The 23,622-nt window shown below is 52.0% G+C and overlaps 1 protein-coding gene across 3 annotated transcripts in view; it reads left to right on the top strand.

Moving 5' to 3' along the window:
• Positions 1 to 23,622, top strand: part of FAM193A (family with sequence similarity 193 member A) — a 147,017-nt gene that overhangs the window by 55,840 nt on the left and 67,555 nt on the right. For all 3 annotated transcript variants that reach the window (XM_061421025.1, XM_061421024.1, XM_061421026.1), the window contains exon 2: positions 6,292 to 6,537. In XM_061421025.1, coding sequence (XP_061277009.1) covers positions 6,292 to 6,537 — 246 coding nt within the window. The remainder of the gene's footprint in view (positions 1 to 6,291; positions 6,538 to 23,622) is intronic.

The raw sequence follows: 23,622 nt of genomic DNA, 5'->3' as shown, positions 1-23,622 counted from the left end.
TTTTGTCTCTTCAGCCTGGGAGGAGTAATAGCATGTTTGTATCCTAATGGAGATGATGCAGGAAAGAAGGAAAAATGGATGGCCTAATAAAGAAAGGGGCTGGTCAGTGGGAGAGGCCTCAGGCAGATGGCAGGGCCCGGTGCCTGCCCGAGGGTGAGGCGGCCCGTGAGGTGAGTGCGCCCTGCAGGCTGGGGGTGGGGTGGGGGGGCGTGCAGGCCCCGGGGGACAGGGGGGTAAGCAAGCCCGAGGGCATCCTGCAGGCCCAGGGCTGGGGGGAGAGAGGGGGTGAGCGCGCCCGAGGGCGCCATGCAGGCCAACGGCGGAAACCCTGCCACCTGGTTCAGAGGTGGTTGGCGCCTTCACGCCCCGTCAGCAGCATGCCACACGCACCTTCCCTCCCTCCCTCAGCGTCGTTCCTTCTCGTCTTTAGTAATTGTTTCAGTGGCCCTTGTTGACAGACCTGCTGCTGCTGCTGCTGCTGCTGAGTCGCTCCAGTCGTGTCCGACGCTGTGCGACCCCATAGACGGAAGCCCACCAGGCTCCCCGTCCCTGGGATTCTCCAGGCAAGAACACTGGAGTGGGTTGCCATTTCCTCCTCCAATGCATGAAAGTGAGAAGTGAAAGTGAAGTCGCTCAGTCGTGTCCGACCCTCAGGGACCCCATGGACTGCAGCCTACCAGGCTCCTCCGTCCATGGGATTTTCCAGGCAAGAGCACTGGAGTGGGGTGTCATTGCCTTCTCCGGTTGAGAGACCAGAGGGGAGCAAAGGCTTTGGCGGCCCCTGCGTGCCTGGCCAGGGCCTCCGAAGCAGACACTAGTCTGTGTGGGGCCCTGAGCCTGGCCCCCTGCTGCTGCCGCCCACGTGCGCGCCCTCCGTGCTCCCTGTGTGGGCCTGTGCTCCGCCTGCCTGGAGCTGGGGGTCTGTGTCTCCTCTCCCCTCACTATCCAGCTCCTGGGCAAACACGCCTCCCTGTCCCCTAGCTCTCTAAACCATCCCACGCAGTGCCTGTGCCCAGGGCCCTGACTCCTGTCCCTGCCTTGTGAAGTTTTCCGACCGTAACAATTTTAGTAACAACCCTGGAGACTGACTCAGTGTCATCAACTCTGTTATGGGAGGTAAGGGGTCCTGCAGAAAGCAGGCACTGCCTGTGGGGATCAGTCTTGTGTGGGTAGGTCCCTGGCTAGCCTCTGCTGTGGTTCTCCGTGACACAGCTGCCCCCCTGTGGCCAAGGACATGGTGGTGGTGATGGGAGTGCAGGTGAAGGGGCTGGCACTGCCTCTCTGCTTAGGGGCAGGGCCCTGTTTGATGGCTTGGGCTCACCAGCTATGTGAGTGGCTACTTTTGGAATTACTTCAGGTCACTCAATTTTCAAATGTGACTGACCCATTTAGGGACTGACTAAAAGCCTATCTGGGAGAAGGCAATGGCACCCCACTCCAGTACTCTTGCCTGGAAAATACCATGGATGGAGGAGCCTGGAAGGCTGCTGTTCATGGGGTCGCTGAGGGTTGGATACAACTGAGCGACTTCACTTTCACTTTTCACTTTCACGCATTGGAGAAGGAAATGGCAACCCACTCCAGTGTTCTTGCCTGGAGAATCCCAGGGACGGGGGAGCCTGCTGGGCTGGCGTCTATGGGGTCGCACTGAGTCGGACACTACTGAAGCGACTTAGCAGCAGCAAAAGCCTTTCTGAGTCTCTGTTCTATTTATGCGATTTTTCTCTCCCTTCTGGTGATTTCTGGATATTGCTCTGAAGGCTGTTAATGTCCTTTACAAGATGACTGGTTCCCGTGATTTTCGGTACCTTCAGATTTGTAAAGGGATGCAGACTGCAGTCTGAGAAGTTAGAGGCACTCTGACAGCAGTTTTTCATTTCCCGTTGTAGATTATTGCTGCTCAGTCACTCAGTCGTGTCCAGCTCTTCACGACCCTGTGGACTGCAGCACGCCAGGCCTCTCTGTCCTTCAGTATCTCCAGGAATTTGCTCAAACTCAAGTCCGTCGAGTCTGATGCCTCCAAGCATCTCATCCTCTGATGTCCCCTTCACCTCCCACCGTCAGTCTTTCCCAGCATCAGGGTCTTTTCCAATAAGTCAGTTCTTCACATCTGAGGATTGACTAGTTTGATCTCCTTTCAGTCCAAGGGACTCTCAAGAGTTGTCTTTAGTAACCACAATTCAAAAGCATCAATTCTTTGGTGCTCAGCTTTCTGTATGGTTCAACTTTCACATCCATACATGACTGCTGGGAAAACCATAACTTTGACTAGACAGACCTTTATTGACAAAATAATGTCTCTACTTTTTAATATGCTGTCTAGGTTTTTCATAGCTTTTCTTCCAAGGAGCAAGCGTGTTTTAATTTTGTGGTTGCATATTTTGAACTGAATGAGAATGAAAACACAGCATATCAAAATTTGTAAAATATAGCCCAAAACAGTGCTTGACAGGGACACGTGCAGCATCAACCATCGCAAGAGATAGGGTTCAGTGTCCTGTGCTTCCACGTTAAGAAAACAGAAAGTCAAAGAGCCAGTTATACCCAAAGATACTCAAAGTAATGAAATAATAACATGAAAGCAAAATGCAGTAAAACAAAAAAAATTTTTAATAGGGAAAAATCCATGAAACCAAAAGCTAACTGTCTTAACAATAAAATTGATTAACCTTAAGGCAGGCCATACATTTGAATAGATACTGTATAAGCGTGTGAAAAGATATTTAATGCATTATTAAGAAAACCATACTGAGCCAGCGCTACACATTCACTATGGTGGTCACAGTTGAAACCTCGTTAATGAGGATGTCGGGTACCTGGAAGTCCTTATCAGTGCTCTTTGGGAGAAGTTTGGCAATTTGTTTTGTTTTTTTTTCTCTTTTTTTCTGGTCAAGCCACATGGTTTGTGGCATCTTGGTTCCCTGACCAGGGCTCCTGTGCCCCGTGCAGTGGAAGCACAGAGCCCTAACCACTGGACTGCTGGGAAGTTCCGGGAGTTTCTTAAAAGTTAGATACCCCAATTATTCTATTCCTTGGTATTTATGCAAGAGAAGGAAAAACATGTGTTCCCAGCAAGATGTATATATGAGTGTTCATAGCAAGTACTGTTTGTGAAGCTGACACCGGGAGACAGGCTGCCTGTGCCCAGACAGCAGAATGGTAAGCGAGTTGTGACTTACCTCCAAGGGCCACTGCTCAGGAGTGAAAGGAGCAGTCTCGTGAGCCACACAAGGGATCATCTCCAAGTGATGATACTGTGAGAGAGGCCCGACAAGAGGAGATGCTGTGTGATGCCGCTCGTTGCAGACGAGTCCAGGAGTTGCCCCGTGAATCTGTGGAGTGAGAACTCTGCGCGGTGGCCTGGGGCGGGGTGGGAGAACGAGGCAGTGAGGAGACAGGGCAGGGCGCGCTCGCTGCCCGAGGACCGGCTGCCGTGCTGAGCGGAGTCTCCGGGCATCGGGACACGTCTGCACTCCGCCGTCACCTTGTCTGGCTTTACAGGCCGTGTGCCCAAGGGATTGCGCCCTCTCTCCCGGGTGTCTAGCTCCACATTGTCTGGGTGGGTAACGCGCCACCGTTAAGTCTTGCTCTTTACCTCTGCAGCCTGTCCTCCGCTGCCAGGGGCCCCCTGCCCGGGTAGGCAAGCCCCCAAAGTCTGACCGTTCTGCTCCCCTGCGCTCACCTCACATGTGATGACCACCCCAGAGTTCGTTGTTCGCACGCCAGGGTTTCTCTGTAAGGAGAAACCTGGGTCACACACTCCTCTTATGAGCTGCCTCCTCACAGGGCCCCCAGGCTGGCTGAGTGTCCTCGGCCCCAAGCCTCCCCTCCAGCCTGCGCCCTGCGCCGGAAGGACCCGTGTCCACAGCTGCCCCCCATGCCGGCGCCCCTCTGCCAGCTCTTCCCGCGGCTGCTTCCGTCTGCGTTGCCTTAGCCCTCGGGTCTCACTTAGCTCTGCTCTCATTAAAGCCACGCTGTCTTCCTCGTCTGCTCTGCACCCTTGGCAACTTCGTGTCTGCACCCTGGCGGAGAGGCAACCTAGCGTGGTGGGCCGTCGGGGTTCTGTCTGTGTCCGCTGGTCTGACGTTGTTCTCGGGCCAGCAGGACCCGGGCATCTGGCCCGTGCATGGTCTGTGTCAGGCCCCTGTGCCCGAGCCGGCCCCACTGAGGCTGCTCCACGCGCAGTCCAGCCTCTCTCCGTCCCGGGGGCTCTGCCTTTGCAGCAGTTTCACCGTGGCCTCTTCGCCCCTTCCCTTCTCTCATCTCCTCCTCGCACGTCCTGTCTCCATGTCCAGATGAGAGTGAGGCCGGGCCCCGCGGCTCCCTGCCCCCTTCTCTGTCCGCACCCCAAGGCCTCTGGCCACAGCCCCTCACTTGAGACGTCTCCTCAAGGAGGCCCTCGATGGCTGCAGTGACGAAGGGCATCATCCTCAACCGCAGACACTTTTTCTGGCTGTCTCTGCTCAGTCGCTGCTGTCTAACGTTCTGACTTGAGAGCACAGATGTTTTACCTTGTCCCTGCGTTTGGCGAGAATTGCTCTCACTCCCGGCGGGGATCTTGGTTTACTCACCGTGTGTCTCCGTGCTGGGACTAGTGTCTTGCTCGCAGGAAGCCCTGCGGGGATGGACCCTGAGCTGGGTGCTCTCAATTCACTTCTGCCTCTTAATATTCTGGTTCTGCTGGGGACCTTTGTCACCAGAAAGGCAGTCTGCAGAGGTCTGAGGCCTGGGGCTGTTCCTCCAGCAATGGGCTTGGGACCTGTTGGGACAGAGAAGGGCAGCTGCTCCCGGGGGCAGCCGTGCCCAGCCTTTCAAGTGAGCGCCCTCAGACATGCAGGGGGCTGCTGAGCTGGGTTGGTGAAACCCAGGGCGCACCTGTGGGTGTGACAGCTGTAAGCAGGTTTGATCGCTGGTTTTCGTAGGTAAGAACAGACGTTACGCTTCTGTGTCTTAACGGTGCTGTCCCATCCTTGTAATCACTCATGTTTTCATTCATCCCGTCCGCCCCCTTGTTTGAGCACCAACACCTGGCCCCTCCAGGCCTTGCTGGCAGCCTTTGGGAGCGCTCTGGCCGTGGTGGCGGCAGTCACGTCAGTGCAGGGTCAGGCCAGCCAGTGGCGGTGCACGCCCCAGTGAGGATGGCAGGGGCAGCGCCGGGGCTGAGTACAGAGCCGGGCTGCCGGCTGGGCGGAGTGGGGGAGCAGGCGGGCAGTGCTCCAGCCAGAACGGCCCCAGCAGGGTCCTGGTCTGCCTGCCTGCTTGCCGGGTGCACAGCGCGAGCCCTGTGCTCGGGAACCTTGACCGGTGAGGCTGCGTCGGGAAGGCTGTGCCTGGCCTCCCTGCTCGCCTGCGGCCAGGTGCACCTCTCTCGAGCCACTCTAGGATTTGCAGGGTGGTTCCGCTAAGCTGCACGTGATGCCTCTGGGCTCGTGCCGATTTGGCTGCTACTTGCTCACCTGGTGACTTTAGGCCTGTTTTAAACCTGGGCGCCTGTGTGTTTTTAAGACTAATTTTATTTTTCTGATAACGAGGTTGATACTAGAAAGGATCTGGAGTCATGATCTTTCCTCTTCCTCCTGCCTACCCTCACCCTTCAGTTTAGGACCTGTTTGAAAAGTGGAGGTAGATAGTGAGACACGCTTGGAGGGAGGCCGGTCTTGAATGTTTTTATGTGTGGCTGCTGTCAGCCTCCTAGATGTTTATCTTGACTCGAGCTTGGACAGCCCGCCTCAGAGGTGGCTTGGCTCTGTAGGTGCACTCGAGCTGGATTGCCGCCCCAGCCTTGAGCCCTGAGTGCAGACACCTCTAGGCCCGGGGCTTCGACCTCTGTTGCTGTTTGTGGCTGCACTGAGCAGCCTGTGGGATCTTAGGTCCTCAACCCAAGCCCTCGGCAGTGAAAGCAAGGGGGTCTAACCACTAGACCTCCAGGGAGTTCCCTGAACTTGGCTGATGGTTAAAAGAAAAAAGAAAATGCCCTGGTGCTTCCTCAGTCTGAATCAAGGCTGACGCTTCCTAGCACGTGGGGGGAACACAGAAGGCTAACTAAGTGAAGGGGTGAGGACAGATTTCTGCCTCCTCCTTAGATGTTCTTTATGGTATCGCTCTTTTATTGGAGGTATGTATTATGAGTTTCTAGAATGCTCGGCACAGTTTTATTCAGCAAATCCCTGTTTGATGTTTCTCAGTGTGAACATACACGTGCATTAAAGTGTGAGAACTGTAAAGTTTGAATGGTCCTGGCTTTGTGGCTCATGTTTTGAAAAAACTTTTTTTTTCTGTTTTCTGTTCCAGACTCCTTTTAATTTTGGCATGAATCATAGAACACCGCCCTACCCCGCTGGGGATTACTGTCTTCTGTGCAGAAGCGAGAGGAAAGACTCTTCGTTCTTAGAGAGTGGAGTGAAGACCGCAAGCAAGCTGGCCCTGTCTATGGCGCCCAAGGGCAACAGCGTGCTGCACCTGCCGCTCTGGGTGTGCCCCGACTGCCGGCGCGCCGTGGAGAAGGACGCGCGCCACGGCGGCCCCGAGCAGCCGGCGGTGAGTGCCTGCGGGGCTGCCCGCACCGGCGCTTCCCGCGCTGCCCGCCAGCCGGGCCTGCCCCCCCCACAGTCAGCAGGCCAGCTCCGTCAGCGAGCTCGGCGGCCCTCAGGGCGGGTTTCGGTGTTTTACTTCTGGTCACAGGATTTCTTTGGTGGTACAATTTGTTGAAAAACTAGGCGGCTTTGTGTGCACTCAGTTCTAGACGATTCCATGTGCTGGTAGCTTGCCTAAACTTCTCTCCCAGATGCAGTTCTCAGGTCAGGCTCCCCGCCCCACTGTGCCCCCTCCCTTTCCATGCCTCAGCTCAGTGAAGCCTTCTTGAGAACATCAGCATCTTCAGCCCGGACAGCGTCTTCATGGGCCCTGGTTCTGAAAGGGCTTTGGTTTTTCTTCTTTAATCAGTTCGTGGCTGTGCCGGGTCTTGGCGGCTGCCCTTGGGCTCCCTCCGGCGTGAAGCGCAGGGAGGCTGCGGGCTGCGGGCTCCCCCTGCGGTTCTTCTCGTCTCAGAGCACAAGCTCGCAGGCACACGGGCTCTGGAGTGCGGGCTCAGTAGCGGTGGTCCTTGGGCTTAGTTGCCCCGCGGCTTGTGGGATCTTCCCAGACCAGGGATTAAACCCGTGTCCCCTGCACTGGCAGGCAGAGCCTGAGACGCTGGACCACCATGAGTCCCGAAAGGGCTTTCAGACCGGGCCTTTGGCTTCTGGAGGGAGTTGCCTTGCAGCCATGTGAGGCCCCATGACCTCGGGCTTGTCTTGCCTTCGATTCCTGCCTGCTGGCTGTTCCTGACCTGTGGTCTCTGAGCTCCTGCCTCTGCATGCGGCCGTGACAGCCCCCCGCACTTTCTGCTTCCTGACCCGAGGCTGCTGTCCACTGGAGCCCCCACTCAGGCCCACTGCCACGTGGCAGAAGCCTCCTCCCTGCCCTCCGCTGAGCTGTGGCTTCTGTTTTAGGGTTTCCCGGAAGGCAGCACCAGCTCACGTGCCGGCTTCTGGAGTAGAGCTGTAACAGCTGCAGCTCAGAATCCCGTCGTTTATCAAAACAGAAATTGGCTTCGCACTGGTGTGACTCCTGCCCAGCCCTCTTTCCTGCCTGCACTTCTCTTTAGCACTTCCTTCTAATACACTGTGTATGTTACTTATTCACTTCGTCTTTCCCTTCACTGGAATATGCTCTCCAAGAGGGCAGCTCTTTTTGTGTATTTTCTTACCAAACCAGGCTCAGCCAGTCAGTCCAGTTGCTCAGCCGTGTCCCAGGGGCCGCGCCAGGCCTCCCTGTCCATCACCAGCCCTGCCCTCCGGACATTTGGTGCCACAGTGAGTGAGTGAGTGAATCACAGTGAGTGAGTGAATCACAGTGAGTGAGCGAGTGAGTGAAGAGGTGAACGGAGAGAGAGCAAGGGACTAAAAGGACGGCACAGGTGGTCTCTCGTTTTCTCACCTGCAGATCTTTGTGCTTCTATCGTTTTACTTTTGTTTCCTTTCTTGTCCACTTGAAGTATTTGGTCTTTTTTCAGTTTTTTTTTTGTTGTTCAGTCAGTCGTGTCCTACTGTTTGCGACCCCATGGGCTACAGAACACCAGGCTTCCGTGTCCATCACCATCTCCTGGAGCTTGCACAGACTCATGTCCATTGAGTTGGTGATGCCATCCAGCCATCTCGTCCTCCGTCAGTCTGTCTCTTCCTGCCCTCAGTCTTTCCCAGCACCAGAGTCTTTGCTAACAAGTCATCCCTTTGCATCAGGTGGCCAAAGTATTAGAGCTTCAGCTTCAGTATTAGTCCTTCCAATGAATATTCAGGACTGATTTCCTTTAGGATGGACTGGTTTGATCTCCTTGCAGTCCAAGGGCCAAGTCCAACTCCTCCAACACCACAGTTCAAAGCATCAGTTCTTCGGCACTCAGCCTTCTTCACCTTCTAACTCTCACATCCATACACAAGCACTGCAGAAACCATGGCTTGACCGCACGGACCTCTGTCAGCAAAGCGACGTCTCTGCTTTTCACTGTGCTGTCGAGGTTGGCCCTCAGTTGCTTATGGAGGCCTCTTCACGTTCCTGGTACTTCTTTGTTCTTTGTTCGCTTCCAGCAGGCATTCTTGAGTCTTCCCCCAGCTCGTGCATTCTCTTTGCTTCCTAAACTTTACTGTCTTTGGCTCCTGTTTCCAGTCCAGCTCCTCTGCAGTGCCCTGACTGCTTTGGGGGAATAGTTGCTATGTCCGTCCTGGTTTGGAGGCAAGTGGAAATGCCTGTCATGGCCCATAATCAGTCTTTCCAGGATGAGAGTCTCGTTTCCTGACTCTCATTTTGCCTGGACGATGCATCCAGAAATGAGGCTTCTTTTCTCATCAAAAAAGTGGTCCCAGGGACCACAGAGGTGTAATGCTAACCAGTGTTTGCAGATTTAAACCTTCCATTGCTTTTGTGTGGTTGGCTTCTTTGTTCATGCTGCTTAAAACCGCTGAACTTTTTTTTTCCAATGAGATGTAATTTACGTCTAGTAAAATTCACCCATTTAAAGTGTGTGTATAGTGCCTGAGTTTTGACAGACTTACACAGCGTGTCAGCACTGTTGCCTGGTTAAGACACAGAGCCCCGGACGTGCCCTCGTTGCCTTGCTAGTGGCCCTTCCCCTCCCCGGCCCTGGCAGCCCCGGTGCGGCTTCTGTCCCCGAGGCTTTGCCGTCTCCAGAGCGTCGCGCGTGTCTTTGCTGGTGTGATGCTCGGAGCGTGCTGCACCGGTAGCGTGTTCCTTGTTTTCACTGCATGAGCCGTAGAGATGGGCTGCAGTCTGGGGTCTGTTTACCGTTGGCGTGTGCTTCCGTCATTCCCAGACGCGGACTGCTCTGGGTCGGGCAGTTGTGAGCGTCTTTGTGCAGGTCTTTCTGCAGACAGCCTTTGTACACGTCACTGGCCCGGTTTGCTCACGTCTGGTTGAGAACTTGGCATCGGCCTGTGAAGGGAGTCACCTCATTGAGGCTCGTGGAAGGCGTGTTGTCTTGTATGTCTTTTGGAGCCTCGTAAAGTGAGTTGAGATGTGTTGCTGTTCCTGGTCTTCTCTGGAGAGTTTAGTGTTGGTGGTGTGTGTGGTGTTGGTGATGTGCGTGTAGCGGTGCTGGTGTGTGTGTAGTGGTGGCGGTGGGGTGTGTATATAGTGGCGATGTGTGGGTGCAGTGGTGTGTGTAGTGGTGGTGGCACGTGTGGTGCTGCGTGTGCGTGTACAGTGGTGATGTGTGCACTGCACACGTCGTATACCACTATATATCGGTGGTGGTGGTGGGGGTGTGTGTATAGTGTGTATAATGGTGCTGCTGCTGCTAAGTCGCTTCAGTCGTGTCCGACTCTGTGCGACCCCACAGACAGCAGCCCACCAGGCTCCACTGTCCTTGGGGTTCTCCAGGCAAGAACACTGGAGTGGGTTGCCATTTCCTTCTCCAATACATGAAAGTGAAAAGTGAAAGTGAAGTTGCTCAGTCCTGCCCGACTCTTCGTGACCTCATGGACTGCAGCCCACCAGGCTGCGCCGTCCCTGGGGTTCCCCAGGCGAGAGCCCTGGAGTGGGTGCTGTCGCCTTCTCCCGTATAATGCTGATGCGTATACTGCACACGTCACGCACCGCTGTGTATCGGTGGTGGTGGTGGTGTGTGCAGTGTCAGTGGGGTGTGTGTGGTGGTGATGTGTGTGGTGGTCCTTCTCCTGTGGGGGCAGTGCCAGCCCGTGCCTGCAGAGGTGGTGGGCGAGCTTGGCCCTGGAGCTGGCACAGACCTGCATCTCTGGCGCTGCCCCTGTGCTGGTGTGGGCCGGGCTGGGGGCTCTCCCCATGCCCAGGGGCCTCCTCCATGGCCCCTGCTCCTTCCCCTGCCCTATGTCTGGGGCCAGATGCGCTTGCCTGGTGACCCTGCCCTGCCACGGGGCATCTGAGGGTCTGGGCTGGGGCCCGTGTCCGGTCCCTGGCCTCAGGCCCCAGGGGAGCACGCCCAGCCCCAGTGGGGAAGGCCTACACTTGCTTGGGGAGAAGGCTGTCCACCCTCGGCCTCGGGCACTCACTGCGAGTGGAGCTGCCCCCTCTGACCCTCTGTGCTGCCCCCTCGGCTGGCGCCCCTGGGCCTGGCACTGTCAGGTGGGCCCAGGCCATGGGCGTGGGGGCCGTGCCAGTGTCCCCGTGGTCAGGGACGTGCTTAGCGAGGCCCACGGGCCCAGTGCTGAAAGTGCTCTGTCTCTAGAGATAATGCCGGCCTCCCCGCTGCATGCCTGCCCACCCTGCAGGCCTCGCTCAGAGCCTGGCACCGAGACCGTGTCCTGAGCGGACACCGAGAAACCTCGATTTCAGACGTCTGCCTGGATCCCGGCTCTCCGGTCGCAGGCCTGAGCGTGTCTGTCCCGGGGGTCTCTGCCCTCCCCAGCTCTCCCCTGGCCCCAGCCCCTCCTCCTGGGCTGCTTCCCGCTGCCCACCGGCCCGCTGGGTCCCCTGGCCCCTCCGCCTGGGCTTGCTCCCCGCTGCCCGCCCTGGCCCGCTGGGTCCTGCCTGTAGTGCCCCCGTGGCCGCCCCACTGTGCCCGGGACTGCCCAGGCCCCGCTGGCGCTCCACGGTCTCCCTGCGGCCGAGGAGCCCGCCTCCCGGGTGCGGCCCCCGAGGCCCCAGTGGTTCTCGTCCTCTCCTCCTCCGGCCCAGGCCCCGCCTGCCTGTCCGCCTCCAGCCTTGCCCCCTGCCCAGCCCCAGGTCACGGCCTCCTGCCTTCTCTACAGCGGTGCAGGGCTGGGGGTGCATTCTGAACTTGTGCTTCAGTTTCTTGAATAGATAAGACGTTTTCCATTTGTTTTCAAGTCGTGTGTGTGTTTAGTCACTCAGTCATGGCTGACTCTCTGTGACTCCATGGACTGTAGCCCGCCAGGCTCCTCTGTCCATGGGATTCTCCAGGCAAGAACACTGAGGTGGGTTACCATTTCCTTCTCTGGGGGATCTTGCCCACCCAGGGATCGAACCCGGGTCTCCTGCATTGCAGGTGGATTCTTTACCACTGAGCCAGCAGGAAAGCCCCTTTTCAGGTCAGCTGTGGTAAATTATATTCTTGTCGGTTTGTGTTCGGGGTCTGTTTTAGTTGCTACCATGCCTGTAGATACAGCTTTTTATTCCTCGTATTTGTGCTTTTTCTTTTCTTTTTTTAGCCAGTCTTGCTAGAAGTCTGTCAGTGGTGTCTCCAAAGAGGGACTTGAGAGTCTTTACAAACCTCGGTCCTTCCACTCTGCTCCATCTGTAACTGCTGTTATGTGTGCGGGGGCGTGTCTGAGTGCCAGCCGCTCCCTTCCCCTCCACGCTCCCAGCGTCCTCTCCACTGCTGGCAGGTGCGCTCCGCTCTGCTCCTGCCCAGGTGCCCTGCTCTGCTCAGGGTGTGCGAGGTGGTGATGGCAGGCACCACCAGGTCCCGAGTTACAGACGCCATCGGTCGTGGACCTGGTTCCCCTGGTTCCTTGTTCTCAGGAGGAGGGCGCAGATGCCATGGCGAGGTGGGGCGCATGACAGTGTGGGGACTCCCCGTCTTCCAGGCCTCTTCCGAGGGCCGGGGAGCTGGAGCTGGGTACCAGCTGCCTTAGGGGAGTGGCTCTCTTGTGCTCATCTCACCCGAAGACCAGGGGGCACCTGCCCGCTCTGCCTGCCCGGGCCTGCACAGGAGGATGGGGACGGCACGCACGCACGGGTGGCCCGGCCTGCACACCAGTGGCCCTGCCGAGGCGCCCGCAGAGCTGGCGGGTCTCTCTAGGTGGTTGCTCTCCTGCCTTTCTGCGTGGGGTTCTTCCCCATCAGTGTTTACGATTCTGCCGTCACGTGTGCTGGAAACCTGATTACTGCTCTGTATTTTGAATTGCCAGCAGTATTGGCTCAGTTTTAGGTGTTATCCAATCGAGGTTATTTCTGTTTTCAACATTGAATTGTTTTTAGAAGTATTTGTAAATATCCAAACCTATCTCCTGGATTACTTGTAATCATACTGATTTTTAATTTAATGCTGTTACTGTTGAACCTCATGGCTTGTCTTGCAGTGATTCCTTGTCAATCAGATATACTAATATGTGGTGGTGGTGGTTGTTTGGTCGCCCATCCATGCCCGACTCTTTGCCACCCCCAAAGACTGCAGCATGCCAGGCCTCGCTGTCCCTCCCATCTCCCGAAGTTTGCCCTAGTTCATGTCTGTTGCATCGTTGATGCTATCCAGCCTTCTCATCCCTTCATACCCTCTTCTCCTGCCCTCGGTCTTTCCCAGCATTAGGGGCTTTTCCAGTGAATTGGCTGTTCACATCAGATGACCAAAATACCGGAGCTTCAGCATCAATCCAACGAGGATTCAGGGTTGATTTCCCTTAAGATTGACTGGTTTGATCTCCTTGCTGTCCAGGGGACTTTCAGGAGTCTTCTCCAGCACCACAGTTCAAAGACATCAATTCTTTGACGTTCTGCCTTCTTCACGGTCCAGCTCTCACAACCGTACGTGACCACTGGGAAGACCATAAGCTTGACTGGACCGACTTTTGCCAGCAGGGTAATGTCTGCTTGTCAGCACGCTGTCTGGGTGTCAGAGCATTCCTGCCAGGAAGCAGTCATCTTCTGGTTTGCTGGCTGCAGTCACTCTCCACAGTGATTTTAGAGCCCAAGAAGAGGAAATCTGTCACTACTTCCACTGTTTCCCCTTCTATTTGCCATGGAACAACGGGGCCGGATGCCATGATCGTAGTTTCTTTAATATTTAGTTTTAAGCCGGTTCTTTCACTCTCCTCTGTCACCCTCATCAAGAGGCTCTTTAGTTCCTCTTCACTTTCTCCATTAGAGTGGTATCTTCCACATCTCTGAGGTTGTTGATGTTTCTCCCGCCTGCCTTGATTCCAGCTTGTAACTCATCCACCCCGGCATTTCTCATGATGTGCTCAGCGTACAGGTTAAACAGAGTGACAGCAGACAGCCCTGTCATACTGCTTTTTCAGTCTTGAGCCAATCAGTTGTTCCATTCAGGGTTCTAACTGTTGCTTCTTGACCCGCATACAAGTTTCTCAGGAGACAGGTAAGATGTCTGGTATTCCCATCTCTCTAAGAGCCTTCCACACATTGTTTTGATCCACACAATCAAAGGCTTTAGCATAGTCAATGAAACAGAGGTAGATTTTTTCTGGAATTCCTTGCTTTCTCTATGATCCAGGGAATGTTGGCAATTTGATCTCTGGTTCCTCTTCCCTTTCTAAAACCAGGTCGGACATATGGAAGTTCTTGGTTTGCATAATGCTGAAGCCTAGCATGCAAAATTTGAAGCATGACCATACTAGCATGGGAGATGAGTGCGACTGTCCGATGGTTGGCACAGTCTTTAGTACTACCCTTCTTGGGAATTGGGATGAGGATTGACCTTTTCCAGTCCTGTGGCCACTGCTGGGTCTTCCAGATTTGCTTACATATTGAATGCAACACCTTGATGGCGTCATCCTTTTCAGGTTTTGAATAACTCTACTGGAATTATTAACTCTAACTCTGGAATTAAGTCTACCTCCACTAGCTTTAACAGCAGTGCTTCCTAAGGCCCGCTTGACTTCGCTCTCCAGAATGCCTGGCTCTGGCTGGCTGACCACACACCATAGTAACCCAGTTCATTAGCATCTTTTTTGTACAGTCCTGTGTATTCTCTCCATCTCTTGCTGACCTGCCCGGCGGCTGCTAGCTCTCTGCCATTTCTGTCCTTTATTGTGCCCACCCTTGGCCAGATGCCCCCTCTCCCTTTTTCCTGCGGAACCTCTGTCTTTCTGCTTTTGTTGCTTTCTTCCAGTTTCCTGCGGTGCTTGCTGAAGAAGGCCTTCTCGGCTCTCCGTGCTGCTCTTTGGAGCTCTGCGCTCAGTGGTGTGCGCCTTCCCCTTCTCCCTGGCTTTCCCCTCCTCTCCTTCTTTCAGCTGTTTGCAGGGCCTCCTCAGAGACCCACGGTGCCTCTGGCTCTTCCTTCTCTCTGGGGTGGCTTTGTGCGCTTGCCTTCCTGTACAGTGTACAGACCTCCACCGTAGTTCTTCAGGAACACTGTTAACAGGATCCAGTCCCTTGGATCTATCACTGCCCCGCCGCATGTTCACAGGGATTTGATTTCAGTCGTGCCTGGCCGGTCTAGTGGCTTTCCCTGCTCTGTTTAGTTTTAGTCTGAGTTTTGCTATGAGCAGCTGATGATCTGAGCCACAGTCAGCTCCAGGTCTTGTTTTTGCTGACTGTATACAGCTTCTCCATCTTTGGCTACAAAGAACGTAATCAGTTTGATTCCGGTATTGACCATTTGGTGATGTCCACGTGTAAAGTCGTCTCTTGTGTTGTTGAAAAAGGCATTTGCTGTGACCAGTGCGTCCCTTGGCAGAATCGGTTAGCCTTTGCCCTGCTTAATTTTGTTGTCCAAGGCCAAACTTGCCAGTTACTTCAGGTGTCTCTTGACTTGCTACTTTTGCATTCCAGTCCCCAGTGATGAATAGAATCTTTTTTTGCTGTTAGTTCTAGGAGGTCTTCTGGGTCTTCATAGAACTGTTCAACTTCAGCTTCTTTGGCATCAGTGGCAGGGGCATCAGTTCAGTCGCTCAGTCATGTCTGACCATTTGCGACCCCTTGGACTGCAGCACACCATGCTTCCCTGTCATCACCAACTCCCGGAGCTTGCCCGAACTCATGTCCAAGTTGGTGACTCCATCCAAACATCTCATCCTCTGTCTTCCCCTTCTCCTCCTGCCCTCAGTCTTTACCAGCCTCGGGGTCTTTTCCAGTGAGTCAGCCACAGTATGAAAGGCTGGGGGCATAGACCTGAATTACATGTTGAATAGCTCGCCTTGAAAATGAACTGAGATCATTCTGTCATTTTTGAGGTTGCACCCAAGCACTGCATTTTGGACTCTTGCTGACTTTGAGGGCTTCTCCATTCCTTCTGTGGGATTCTTGCCACAGTAGTAGACACAGCGGTCGTCTGAGTTAAATGTGCCCACTCCCGTCCATTTTGGACCCCTAAGATGTGGATGTTTATTCTCACCATGTCCTGCTTGACCACGTCCGACAGACCGTGATTCGTGGGCCCAGCGTTGCAGGTCCCCGTGCAGTGCTGTTTGCAGCGTCGGATTTTCCTCTCATCACCGGCACCTCCACAGCTGAGCGTCCTTTCCGCTTTGGCCCAGCTTACTCTTTCTGGGGCTGTTAGTGGTTCTCCTCCGCTCTCCCCAGCAGCATATTGGACGCCTTCTGACCCGGGGGACTTGCCTTCCAGTGTCACATCTTTTGTCCTTTTATGCAGTCCGTGAGGCTCTCGTGGCGAGTGTGCTAGGGCAGCTTGCCGTTCCGTCGTCCGTGGGTCACGCTTTGTCAGAACTCTGCACTGTGAGCCGTCGCCTCAGTCTCATAGTACGTGGCTAGGTTTTCTAAGTGTTCCGTGTGTGCCTGAGGACGCCTTCTCGGCATTCAGGTAGAGGGCCTGCCCGCGCGCTCCGCCCTCGTTGGGCATGCTCTGTGCTCTGTGTGCTCAGTCTCTCCGTTTCTGAGTCGGGTCAGTTAGAGTGGCCTGCTGTGCGCGTGTGTCCTTTTTTCTCAGGTTTTTCCAGCTTTGCTCTCTAGGTTTTAGGGCTCTGCTGGATGGACACAGGCTGTTGATTAAACCCCAGTCGTTGCTCATTGCCTTGGCGACCTCTTTCCTCAGGGCCTTGTGTTCACTTTTTGGGCACACGTGTGCTCTCCTCCCTTCCTCCCCTTCCCACAGCTTCGTGTTTTCAGCTGCTCCGTGCTGTGTCTTGTAAGTGTTCTTGTGCAGTCAGCATAGAAGTGCATCTCATTTGGTCTCTTGAGAAGCGATTTTGTACTTTTTATTGAGATAAAGTTGATACACAGTAAGTTTTCAGGTGTACAGCAGTGATTCACAATTTTTAAAGGTTATGCTCCATTTATAGTCAGTAAGGCTGAGCGCCGAAGAATTGATGCTTTTGAAGTGTGGTGCTGGAGAAGACTCTTGAGAGTTCTCTTGGACAGCAAGGAGATCCAAGCACTCCATCCTAAAGGAAATCAACCCTGATATTCATTGGAAGGACTGATGCTGAAGCTGAAGCTCCAGTACTTTGGCCACCTGATACAAAGAGCTGACTCATTGGAAAAGATTCTGATGCTGGGAAGGATTGAAGGCAGGAGGAGAAGGGAGTAGCAGAGGATGAGATGGTTAGATAGTTTCCCCGACTCAATAGATATGAGTTTGAGCAAACTGGGAGATAGTGGAGGACAGAAAGGCTTGGTGTGCTGCAGTCCACAGGGTCCCAAAGAGTCAGACACAACTTAGTGACTGAACAATAGTTGGTATAAAGCGTTGACTCTGTTCGCCTGTCCTGTGCAGTATGTCCTTACGTATTTGTTGCTTATCTAATTTGTACACAGTAGTTTGTATCCTTTAACCCCAGCCCCCGCCCTGCCCTCCAGCCTTCCTTTGCCTGTTGATAACCACGGGCTCCTGTCTGTGAGTTTGCTTCTCTGCTCCACTATACTCACTAGTTTGCCTCATTTTTTAGAGTCCACATACATAAGTCACGTCGTACAGTATTTGTCTTTCTCTGACTTGTTTCACTTAGCATAATGCCCTTCAAGTCCATCCGTGTGGCTGTAAATGTAAATTTCTCTTTTTCTGGTGGCTGAGCAGACTCTATACATAGACATCACCAGATGGTCAACACCAAAATCAGATTGATTATATTCTTTGCAGCCAAAGATGGAGAAGCTCTATACAGTCAGCAAAAACAAGACCAGGAGCTGACTGTGGCTCAGACCATGAACTCCTTATTGCCAAATTCAGACTTAAATTGAACAAAGTAGGGAAAACCACTAGACCATTCAGGTATGACCTAAATCAGATCCCTTATGATTATACAGTGGAAGTGAGAAATAGATTTAAGAGCCTAGATCTGATAGATAGAGTGCCTGATGAACTATGGACTGAGGTTCGTGACATTGTACAGGAGACAGGGATCAAGCCCATCCCCATGGAAAAGAAATGCAAAAAAGCAAAATGGCTGTCTGGGGAGGCTTTACAAATAGCTGTGAAAAGAAGAGAAGCGAAAAGCAAACGAGAAAAGGAAAGGTATAAGCATCTGAATGCAGAGTTCCAAAGAATAGCAAGAAGAGATAAGAAAGCCTTCCTCAGCAATCAATGCAAAGAAATAGAGGAAAACAACAGAATGGGAAACACTAAAGATCTCTTCAAGAAAATTAGAGATACCAAGGGAACATTTCATGCAAAGATGGGCTCAATAAAGGACAGAAATGGTATGGACCTAACAGAAGCAGAAGATGTTAAGGAGAGATGGCAAGAATACACAGAACTGTACAAAAAAGATCTTCATGACACAGATAATCACGATGGTGTGATCACTGACCTAGAGCCAGACATCCTGGAATGTGAAGTCAAGTGGGCCTTAGAAAGCATCACTATGAACAAAGCTAGTGGAGGTGATGGAATTCCAGTTGAGCTACTTCAAATCCTGAAAGATGATGCTGTGAAAGTGCTGCACTCAATATGCCAGCAAATTTGGAAAACTCAGCAGTGGCCACACGACTGGAAAAGGTCAGTTTTCATTCCAATCCCAAAGAAAGGCAATGCCAAAGAATGCTCAAACTACCGCACAACTGCACTCATCTCACACGCTAGTAAAGTAATGCTCAAAATTCTCCAAGCCAGGCTTCAGCAATATGTAAACCGTGAACTTCCTGATGTTCAAGCTGGATTTAGAAAAGGCAGAGGAACCAGAGATCAAATTGCCAACATCCGCAGGATCATGGAAAAAGCAAGAGAGTTCCAGAAAAGCATCTATTTCTGCTTTATTGACTATGCCGAAGCCTTTGACTGTGTGGATCACAATAAACTGTGGAAAATTCTGAAAGAGATGGGAATACCAGACCACCTGATCTGCCTCTTGAGAAATCTGTATGCAGGTCAGGAAGCAACAGTTACAACTGGACATGGAACAAAAGACTGGTTCCAGATAGGAAAAGGAGTATATCAAGGCTGTATATTGTCACCCTGTTTATTTAACTTCTATGCAGAGTACATCATGAGAAACGCTGGGCTGGAAGAAGCACAAGCTGGAATCAAGATTGCCGGGAGAAATATCAATCACCTCAGATATGCAGATGACACCACCCTTATGGCAGAAAGTAACGAGGAACTAAAAAGCCTCTTGATGAAAGTGAAAGTGGAGAGTGAAAAAGTTGGCTTAAAGCTCAACATTCAGAAAACGAAGATCATGGCATCCGGTCCCACCACTTCATGGGAAATAGATGGGGAAACAGTGGAAACAGTGTCAGACTTTATTTTTGGGGCTCCAAAATCACTGCAGATGGTGACTGCAGCCATGAAATTAAAAGACGCTTACTCCTTGGAAGAAAAGTTATGACCAACCTAGATAGCATGTTCAAAAGCAGAGACATTACTTTGCCAACAAAGGCCCGTCTAGTCAAGGCTATGGTTTTTCCTGTGGTCATGTATGGATGTGAGAGTTGGACTGTGAAGAAGGCTGAGCGCCGAAGAATTGATGCTTTTGAACTGTGGTGTTGGAGAAGACTCTTCAGAGTCCCTTGGACTGCAAGGAGATCCAACCAGTCCATTCTAAAGGAGATCAGCCCTGGGATTTCTTTGGAAGGAATGATGCTGAAGCTGAAACTCCAGTACTTTGGCCACCTCATGCGAAGAGTTGACTCATTGGAAAAGACCCTGATGCTGGGAGGGATTGGGGGGCAGGAGGAGAAGGGGATGACAGAGGATGAGATGGCTGGATGGCATCACCGACTCTATGGACGTGAGTCTGAGTGAACTCCGGGAGTTGGTGATGGACAGGGAAGCCTGGCGTGCTGCGATTCATGGGGTCGCAAAGAGTCAGACACGACTGAGCTACTGAACTGAAGTGAGCAGTGTTCTTTTGTGCACACGTCTGTGTATACACTACCTCTATCCGGTCATCCGTCGATGGATGTCTAGGCGGTTTCCGCGTCCCGGCTACTGTAAACAGTGCTGCTGTGAACACTGGCGTGCGTGTATCTTTTCAAATTAGTGTCTTTGTTTTCTTGAGATATCTACCCAGAAGTGGAGTTGCCAGGTTGTATGTAGCTCTGCCACTCATTTGCTGAGGAAGCTCCTCGTGCCTCACGGGGACTGTGCCCGCTGGCCTTCCCACCAGCCGTGCACAAGGCTTCTCTCTCCTCCACATCCTCACCAGTCGTGGTTGTCCGTGGTCTTTTTCATGACAGACGTTCTGACAGGTGAGAGGTGTTAATATCTTTGTGGTTTTGATGTGCACTTGAGAAGCTATTTCTTTTTAAAAAAAAATGTTTATTTCTTTGGTTGAGCCGAGTCTTAGTTGAGGCATGCTGGATCTCTCAGTTGCAGCCTGTGGGATCTTCTAGTTCCCTGATCAGGGATCAAACCCAGGCCCTCTACATTGGGAGCACACAGCCTTAGCTGCAGGACCGCCAGGGAAGTCCTGGGCAGCTGTTTCTTAATGGCGGAATGAATCCCTGTCACCTGCAGTGACCGCCCATCTCTTTGGGTTGATTTCTGCTGCAGCGAGGCCCCCAGTCAGGCTTTGCCCTTCGTCCGCTTCCCTCCCCCTCCCCCAACCACCCCTCCTGCTCCTCTTCCTCAGTTGCACGCCCTCACCTCCGTCCCTCTGCAGAGTTGCCCTGTTCTGGAGTTCTGAACTTTACAGACAGGTGTCAGGCAGTGCGCAGCACTTTGCGTCTGCTCCCTCTGGTTCAGCGTCATGTTTGGGATCCGTAGACGCCTTTGTGTCTCATTTTCATCTCGCTGCATTGCTGTTGCTGTTCAGGTGCTCAGTGTCCTGCTCTCAGTGACCGCATGGATGGCAGCACCCCAGGCTTCCCTGTCCTTCACCCTCTGCCAGAGCTCACTCAGACTCATGGACATTGAGTCAGTGATGTCATCCAACCAACTCATCCTCTGTCGTCCCCTTCTCCTCCCGCCTTCAGTCTTTCCCAGTATCAGGGTCTATTCCAGTGAGTCAGTTCTTCACATCAGGTGGCCAAAGCATTGGAGCTTCGGCTTCAGCATCAGTCCTTCCAATGAATATTCAGGACTGATCTCCTTAAGGATGGACTGGTTGGATCTCCTTGCACTTCAAAGGACTCTCAAGAGTCTTCTCCAGCACCACAGTTCAAAAGCATCAGTTCTTTGGCGCTCAGCCTTCTTTACGGTTCAGCTCTCACGTCCGTACTTGACCACTGGGAAAACCATAGCTTTGATTATATGGACCTTTCTCATCTAAGTAATGTCTGTGTTTTTTAATGCACTGTCTCGACTTGTCATAGCTTTTCTTCCGAGGAGCAAGTGTCTTTTAATTAATTTCATGGTTGCAGTCACCGTCTACGGTAATTTTGGAGCTCAAGAAAATAAAGTCTGTCAGTATTTCATTTTTTCCCCATCTGTTTGCCATGAAGTGATGGGACTGGATGCCATCATCTTAGTTTTCTGAATGTTGTTTTAAGCCAGCTTTTTCACTCTCCTCTTTCACCTACATCAAGAGGCTCTTTAGTTCCTATACACTTTTGGCCATAAGGGTGGTGTCATCTGCATTATCTGAGGTTATTGTTATTTCTCCCAGCAATCTTGATTCCAGCTTGTGCTTCATCCAGCCTGGCATTTCTCATGATGTACTCTGCACATAAATTAAAAATAAGCAGGGTGACAATATACAGCCTTGATGTACTCCCTTCCCAATTTGAAACCAGTCCATTGTTCCATGCCTGATTCTAACTGTCGCTTCTTGACCTGCGTACAGATTTCTCAGGAGGTAATGTAAGATGGTCTGTATTCCCACCTCCTTAAGAATTTTCCAGAGTTTGTTGTGATACACACAGTCAAAGGTTTTAGTGTAGTCAATGAAGCAGAAGTAGATGTTTTTCTGGAATTTTCTTGTTTTTCTATGAATCCAACTTGTACAGCTGGAAGTGTTTCATTCTGGGAGGTTTTTGTTGAAGCCTAGATTGGAGGATATTGAGCATGACCTTGCTAGCTCGTGAAATGAGTGCGACTGTGCGGTCGTTTGAGCGCTCTGTGGCTTTGCCCTTCTTTGGGCCGTGTGAGTTTTCCAGTCTTGTGGCCACTGCTGGGTTTTCCAGATTTTCCAAAATTGCTCGCACATAGAGTGCAGCACTTTCACAGCAGCATCTTTCAGGATTTGAAATAGCTCAGTTGGAATTCCATCACCTCCACTAGTTTTGTTCATAGTGATGCTTCCTAAGGCCACTTGATTTGCAATCCAGTATATCTGGCTCTGGGTGAGTGATCACATCATCGTGGTTATCTGGGTCATTAAAACTTTTTTGTACAGTTCTTCTGTGTATTCTTGCCACCTCTTCTTAATCTCTTCTGCTTGTTCGGTCCATACTGTTTCTGTTCTTTGTTGTGCCCATTTCTGCATGAAATATTCCCCTGGTATCTCTGATTTTCTTGAAGGGATCTCTGGTTTTTCCCATTCTGTTGTTTTCCTCTATTTCTTTGCATTAATCGATGAGGAAGACTTTCTTATCTCTCCTTGCTATTCTTTGGAACTCTGCATTCAGGGGAATATTTCTTTCCTTTTCTCCTTTGCCTTTCACTTCTCTTCTTTTCACAGCTATTTGTAAGGCCTCTTGAGACAACCGTTTTGCCTTTTTGCATTTCTTTTTCTTGGGGATGGTCTTGCTCCCTGTCTCCGGTACAGTGTTACAGGCCTCCGTCCATAGTTCTGCAGCCACTCTTATGAGATCTCATCCCTTGTATCTATTTGTCACTTTCACTGTATAATCATGAGGGATTTGATTTAGGTCAGACTTGAATGGTTAGTGCTTTTCCCTACTTTCTTCAGTTTAAATTTGAATTTTGCAATAAGGAGTTCGTGATCTGAGCCACAGTCAGCTCCCGGTTTTGTTTTTGCTGACTGTGTAGGGCTTCTCCATCTTTGGCTGCAAAGCATATAATCAGTCTGATGTCGGTGTTGACCGTCTGGTGATGTCCACGTGTGGAGTCGTCTCTCGTGTTGTTGGAAGAGGGTGTTTGCTGTGACCAGTGCGTTCTCTTGGCAAAACTCTATTAGCCTTTGCCCTGCTTCATTTTGTACTTCAAGGCTGGACTTGCCTGTTACTCCAGGTATCTCTTAACTTCCTACTTTTGCATTCCAGTCCCCTATGATGAAAAGGACATCTTTTTTTGGTGTCAGTTCTCAGAGGTCTTGTAGGTCTTCATAGAACTGTTCAGCTTCTTTAGCATTAGTGATTGGGGCATAAACTTGGATTACTGTGATATTGAATGGTTTGCCTTGGAAACGAATCAAGAACATTCTGTCATTTTTGAGATTGCACCCAAGTACTGCATTTCGGACTCTTGTTGACTGTGAGGGCTACTCCATTTCTTCTAAGGGAATCTTGCCCACAGTAATAGATAAGATGCTCATTTGAATTAAATTCACCCATTCCAGTCCATTTTAGTTCACTGATTCTTAAGATGTCTGTGTTCACTCTTGCCATCTCCTGTTAGACCACTTCCAATTTGCCTTGATTCGTGGACCTAACATTCCTGGTTCCTATGCAACTTCCATCACCAGTCTCATCCACAACTGGCTGTTGTCTTTGCTTTGGCTCCGTCTCTTCATTCTTCTGGAGCTGTTTCTCCACTGATCTCCAGTAGCATGTTGGGCACCTACCAAACTGGGGAGTTCCTCTTTCAGTGTCCTATCTTTTTGCCTTTTCACACTGTTCATGGGGCTCTCAGGGCAAGAATACTGAAGTGGTTTGCCATTCCCTCCTCCAGTAGACCACGTTTTGTCAGAACTGTCCACCGTGACCTGTCCATCTCGGGTCACCCTACACAGCATGCCTCATAGTTTCACTGAGTTCGGCGCTGCTGTGGGCCGTGTGGCCAGCTGGGGCGGTTATATACTGTCCGTCCGTGTGAGTTCATGCTGCCTTGTGTCTATTTTCCAGCTGTTGCTGTGTTGCTGATGCTCCTGGAGCACAGGTTTACACATCCTGATCTACGTGAATGTAGCAAAGGAATTGCTGAGTCATTGGGTCAGC

This window comes from Bos javanicus, chromosome 6, assembly GCF_032452875.1.
Source record: "Bos javanicus breed banteng chromosome 6, ARS-OSU_banteng_1.0, whole genome shotgun sequence".
NCBI classification, from domain to species: Eukaryota; Metazoa; Chordata; class Mammalia; order Artiodactyla; family Bovidae; genus Bos; species Bos javanicus.
The sequence above is the reverse complement of the archived record's forward strand: the minus strand, read 5'-3'. Positions and strand labels throughout refer to the sequence as shown.